Here is a 6,575-nt window from a genome sequence, read left to right on the forward strand (position 1 = left end):
AACTGAGGCACAGAGAAGTTAAGAGACTTGCCCAATGTCACGCAGCTCATGCTCTTTCCATTCAGCTACACTGCTTCTCATAGGGCTTAAATTTTTTATCTCATTACACACAATCCAAACTTTCAAGGGTGGAGGGAACAGAAAATTGAGGGGAAAACATGTGCAGAGTTCTTAAATCCCCATTTTTGTTTGTTGCCAGAACACTCCCCTATCTCTGTCCTTTTCCCTGAGAATGAAAATCAGCAAAGCGTCTTGCTTTTATGCTTTTATGTCAAGAGTCATGATCTCGGGATTTCACACTGCAGTTAAACCCACGCACAATCAGCTCTTAGAATAGAGTTGAGACCTGATTCCACAGGAGGAAGCTAAGAGATCTCTCTGTGGGCCCTTCATTGCAGTACGCTCTCTTTCCCTGGGAGACTCACATTTCGGGCCCCTGAGGATTGCCAAGGTAACAAACATGAACCTCCAAAAATTTAACCAACAAAAACCAACCACTTTAAGGAGTGGTGATGAATAAACTGCTTAACTGGCTTTAGATATGGACTGCTCTCTCATGCCACAGATCACACCTTACAGAATCTTGGAAGAAAGGCTTATACATATATTGGTAAACTAGTAAGCGTAGCATAATGAAGGAAACTTTCTACAAAGGAAAGTTTCTTTCCTAAAGACTGTATACCCCTCTTTATACTGTAAGCTTCTCCTCTAGACTGTAATCTTGTTGTGAGGGAGAATGTGTGAGGTAATTCTGTTATATTGTACTCTTATCTTGTCTTACGTTGTGGAGTCATCTCCAAACCATAGCCACTTCACAGACACATCTCTCTCAGAACGCCCTGCTCTCCATCTGCAATCCTTCTAGTAGTGTATCCACATAGAGTTTTCTTGGTAAAAATATGGAAGTGGTTTACCATTGCCTTCCTGTGTGCGGTAAACTTGAATCTCTACCCTCAACTCTCTCCCAAGCCGTCGCTGCCCCGCACAGGTGTGTTTTGACTTGTAGGAGATTGCCTGCCACTTGCTCGCCATTACCCAAGCTACGAACAGAATTGGTATGCCTCTGCTTGACTCTCCCTCCCATTGCCAAGACTGGTAGATCACTGGAAACTCTCCAGGTGCAATCCTGAGAGGGAATATTGTACTCTACCACTGCGTTTGATAAATACCACTGATGACAATGAAGATTATGCTTGACACATAGAAAGCATTTAAATGCCAATATTATTATTATTGCCACCCAAAGGCTTTCTCCAATCACACCTCCTCCAGGAGCCCTTCCTTGACTAATCACTTATCTTCCCCTCCCCACCCACCACTTCAACATTTCTGACCTTGGAGTACTTATAACCCTCCCCAGCCCTTCTTATCATTTTCTCCTACTAGTAATTGATTTTAGTATCTGGCCCCCTTTTGACATTGCAAGCTCCTTGAGGTCCTTCCTCTAGACTGAAAGCTTGTCCTCTAGACTGCAGAGCGGGGATTAGAACCCAGGTCCTTCTGACTCCCAAGTCCTTTAGGCCATGGTGGCCAATTGGGGCCCACATCACCTCTCATCTTCAACCTGCCTTAGCGCCACTTCTACCAGAGAAAAAAAGGGCTTGTTGATCCCAGACTCCTGGCCAAGCCATAGTTGGGGAATTGCCTTTTCCAGAATTCCCCCTGCAATTTTGTTGGGTAAATTATTCATAGCCTCGCAGAGTGAAGACTGTCGGGCTATACTGCTATCACTGTCACATCATCCCCCTTGAAGTAGCTACATTTCAGTGGAGGTGAAGTGTATGTATAGTCTCTAAACGGCTGGAGAATCCTTCTATACTAAAAGTGTTCCATAAATGTGAGACGTTCTTATTAGTTATTATTATTACTACCACTGCTATCAAAATGTCAGGGCAGGCAATAAAATGTGGAAAGGCATTATACTTTAAGAGAAATACGTAATTATTTAAGTATTCCTACACAGAGACATTAAGCCAAAGATGAAGAAAAATACAGCCTGGAAAACCCAATAGGAGAATTCAGTTTCAAGGCAACAGGGGAACCATAGGAGTCAAGCCAACCAAATGGGCCTGAATGTAGACGTGGAATAAACACCTTCAATCCCCGATATTCAGATATGTGAACATGGGCCATTCCCAGCCATGAGAAAACTATTGGAAAGTAACCATATTCAGGGGACATCTCTCCCACAGTGGGGATCATTGGAGCGAGCCGACAGGGAAGAATGCAGTTTGGGGAGTCTGAAGACCTGGTTTCTGATCCCAGCTCTGCCATTTGCCTGCTGAATGACCCTGGGCAAGTCACTTCAATTTTTTCATCTATAAAATGGTGCTTTGATACCTGCTCTTCCTCCTACTTAAGACTGTGAGCCCAGTGTGGGACAGGATCTGTCTTGGACCTGATTATTTTGGACAAGTGCTTGGCACATAGTATGAGTTTAACAAATAACAGAATCATTATTATTATTATTCAATACTCATAGGTTTTTTTTGCTTCAAAAAAAGGCTAAGGACTTGTTAACTTTCTGGACAGATCTTCACGGGGAGGAAATGCTGGGTCCCAGAATCCCTGGAATGCTTCGATGGTGGGGTGAGGGTGTGAAAATGTGAAAGGACTCTTTAAACAAACAATCTCTCCTTTCTTATTGCTTGAAGGCAGTGGCCTCTGTTTCTCTGCTGTTGACTACTAGCTGTCTATGAAGCCCCGGCGGAGTGGTTTTATTAATTCATTCATTTAATGGTATGTACTGAGCGTTTACTGTGTACAGAGCACTGTATTAAGTGCTTGGAGAGTACAATACAGCAATAAAGAGAGACAATCCCTGCCCACAATGTGCTTACAGTCTAGATGGGGGGAGGCAGACATCAAAACAAGTAAACAGGCATCAATATAAATAAATAGAATTATAAATATATACATAGGTGCTGTGGGGTGGAGAGTCCCCCCAAAAGCAAGCAAGAGACACTTCGTGTGGATGGGATGACTGCCATTATTACCAACAGCCCTTATACAGGAAAACAGGTTCTACAACATCTGTAACGTGCCTGCTTATTAAAGGCTTTCTCCAGGGAATATCGGAGTTGGATAATGGGCCTACAGTAACTGCTCGGTGGTGGTGTGTATGGGCAGAATCCAAGAAGCCAGAATAAAGCCAAATTCTCACGAGCATTGTAGTCGGATTGATTCCCACCCCATTTATAAATGAAACCCCCACCATCCAGGCACACAGAGTTAAACAGGTATGTCCATCCCGCCGCCCACCACCAATTCCCCAACCACCATCATTTACAATCAAAGATGATCAACGCTGATGGAGACAGATTTGTGAAGAACAGATAAACACCAACCTGATCGATCGATTACACAAATTGAATTAGCGGAAGGTTTGAAGCTCCCCATATGACTCAGACAAAATGGGAGGCTTTAATTGTTCTATTAGCAGAGAGGGGATTTTTCCCGCTACTACGCTGGATTGATATTTCCTCAGAAATCTGGGGCGAAAAATTCCATTTCCTGAGGAGGAAATGGCGGCCCACAAGGAGAATCGAGGGCTACGTGATACGTCCAGCCCTGTGCTCCAACTCTGTCTTTGACAGGGGCATCGGGAAATCCAAATGGGATAATTCTTGTTGGGATCCAGACCCCTTCTCTAGCAGAAGAGGGGTCTAATGATGGCCAGCCTCTGTTACTTTGCAATGTAAGCTGCCTCACCCTCAACCTCATTCATTTTCCTACTCTTCGGTTAGTTTCACACACTCAGCTCTTCAAAGCACACGCAACCACCTGCATCTAGATAAAGCACGGGCCTAGGAGACAGAAAGACTTGGGTTATAATCCGCTACTTGCCTGCCACGTGACCTTGGGCCAGTCACTTCACTTCTCTGTACCTCAGTTACTACATCTGCCAAATAGGGATTAAGGCTGTGAGCCCCACGTGGGATGTGGATTGTGTCCAAACTGATTAGCTTGTATCTACCCCAGTATTGTGCCTGGCACATAGTAAGCACTTAACAAATACCATTTAAAGAAACAAAAAAGGCACCTGCCTTTAGTAATAAGATCAAAAGGAATGTGAATGAATGTGAACAACAAATAAATTTCTGTTCCAAGATTCTGAATATTTCCCTCAGCCTCAATGTCCAAATGTTGGTATTTAAGAGTGCCAGGCCTGATTAAACAGAGAATAATGTTATTTTTTTTTCCACCGGCATTTTACTATGCAAGTTGCCTAGTAGTCTGAATGCATTTCAATTATCCTGGCCAAAATAGTATTTGCACTGTATTCATGAAAATACTATCATCAACACTACAGGCATGATATTTCACAAAAGACTCTAATTAGGTCTTCTGAAACTCTTGGCGATCCTCACTGTCTTCAGAAAGCAGACAGTTGGGCTACTATTAAATTTGGTTCCCACAAATTATTTCATGCTAACAAATGACATCTTGATCCCATTTTCCTACTCGGTATATGCTAACCAATTCGTTTAACAGTGCACAAGTTCAGAGATGCCTCGAAATCATTTCTGATACCCTTTGGTTCTCCCCTCTCCCGCCTCTGACCCTCACCAAGCAAGCACCTTTAGGCAGCACTGTCTTATCTAATGATCATGATAATAAACCAACAGTGGGAGATGGCATTATCTTTGACTCATCTCTTTCAACCCTCATATTCAGTCACAAAATCTTGTCAACTCTACCTCCACATCACCACCCAAATTTGCTCTTTCTCCATCCTAACCGCTACCACACTTGTCATTTCCCACCTTGACTAGTATATTAATCTCCTCACTCCCTGTCTCCAGCCTCTCCCCTTTCCAGTCCATACTTCAATCTGCAGCCTGGATCATTTTTCTAAAAAAAATTCTACGTGTGTTTCCCCTCTCCTTAAGCTGCTGCATGGATCATTTTTCTAAAGAAAACTTCTATGTGTTTCCTCACTCAAGCTGCTGCCTCAATCACTTTTCTAAAAAAAAATAAATTAAAAAAAAATCCTTCTATGTGTGTTTCCTCACTACTTAAGCACCTCTGATGCTTGTCCAATCATCTCCTCCTCCTCACCTTCGGATTCAAGGCCTCAGTCGGCTCTCTCCCCCTTACTTATCCTTGCTCCTCTCCCACAGTCCAGCCTCCAAAGCTTGAGTCCTCTAAAACCAACCTACTTATCTTCTCTTCATCTACCACTGACCCCTTCCTGACACCCTCACTTCTGCCTGGAATTCCCACCCCCTACACATCCGACAGACTGGCATTCTCTCCATCTTCGAAGCCCAACCAAAATCATGTCTCCTCCAGGAAGCCTTCCTGGACTATACTATCATCCCTCCACCCTACTTCCCCACTCCAACCCTCACGGCACTTGCATTCTTACTCATACTCAGTTGCTTGCTTTCCCTGAAATTCATTTTAACAACTGTTTCCCTTATTAGACTATAAGCTCTCTGAGGTCAGGGATCATGTCTACCAACTGCATTGTGCTCTCCGAAGCACTTAGTGCAGTGCTCTGCACACAGTAAGTGCTCAATAAATCCCATTTGTTCACTGACCGACAATGCCAGGAATTAATGATTATTAACGAGGAAGTCACAGTTCTACCATGGGTTAATTGTCCAAGGAATGGCCCCCTCACCCAAACCTTCCCATCGTCCTTTGGCGCCTCCCCCCAAGGCTCTGGGGGCCATCAATCTGATCCACTATCGGCACAGCTCATGACCTTCACTTCTTACACTCTAAAACCTTTGCGTTTGGGTTGGCTGATTTTTAAGCTTATGCTAAGGCCCTCTGTATCCAATTCGCCTATCATCCATCATAGCTCAGGGTGCCAAGGCACTATAAAATATTTACATCAGTTAAACAAGCCACTTGGCCCTTTCTCCAACCACACACCTGTTACTCTGAGCCCTGGTGTCAGAACAATCAAACTCGTTACCTCAATCTGGGCTAGGTTTAGTGCTAAAGCAGTTTTAATGAAAATCAACGCCGTACACCACATTATCCAGAGGTTATCTGGGGTAGAAGCAGTCTTGCCTAGTGGAAAGAGCACAAAGCTGGCAGTCGGGAGACCTGGCTCCACCTCTTATCTGCTCTGTTAGGTTCGTTCCCTCACTGGCAAAATGGAGATTAAATACATATTTTCCCTCCTCCTTGCACTGTGAACTCCTTGTGGGTCAGGAGGCTGTGTCTAACTGCACTGTATCTACTCTTGCTCTTAGCACAGAGTAAGTGCTTAACAAATGCCACCATTATTATTATTTCCCTTGAGACTGAACTGGAATGTGTCTAATGCTTAACTCACAAGACAGCCGCTCCCAGGGAAACATGGCCAAAGTTGTGAGTCAAGGGGAAAGTCAACATCTCTGACTGGTCACAAGGGGAGACGGTGCTAAAGATCTGGGGGCAGTTTGGTCACCCATGTTTCTCAGGACCAGAAGGAAAATCGGAGAGTTGGGGCCTGAGGAATTTGGCAGATTCCTCTTTCGGGTTCAGATTCCTTGACATTATTGGACCCAAAGTTCCTGAAGTCGAGGGAACCACCTCAAGGCGACATACGAGATGATGCTGGGGAGGGTAGGGGG

General features: G+C 44.2%; 1 protein-coding gene across 1 annotated transcript in view; it reads right to left on the bottom strand.

Moving 5' to 3' along the window:
• ALCAM (activated leukocyte cell adhesion molecule) overlaps window positions 1–1,690 on the bottom strand; it is a 52,282-nt gene extending 50,592 nt beyond the window's left edge. The window contains exons 1-2 of the mRNA XM_038766145.1: window positions 1,551–1,690; window positions 402–466 (exon numbers count right to left, since the gene is read on the bottom strand). Coding sequence (XP_038622073.1) covers window positions 402–466; window positions 1,551–1,690 — 205 coding nt within the window. The remainder of the gene's footprint in view (window positions 1–401; window positions 467–1,550) is intronic.
• Between the last annotated feature and the right edge of the window lie 4,885 nt (window positions 1,691–6,575).

The sequence above is a fragment of the Tachyglossus aculeatus genome, chromosome 24 (genome assembly GCF_015852505.1).
Source record: "Tachyglossus aculeatus isolate mTacAcu1 chromosome 24, mTacAcu1.pri, whole genome shotgun sequence".
Classification (NCBI taxonomy): Eukaryota; Metazoa; Chordata; class Mammalia; order Monotremata; family Tachyglossidae; genus Tachyglossus; species Tachyglossus aculeatus.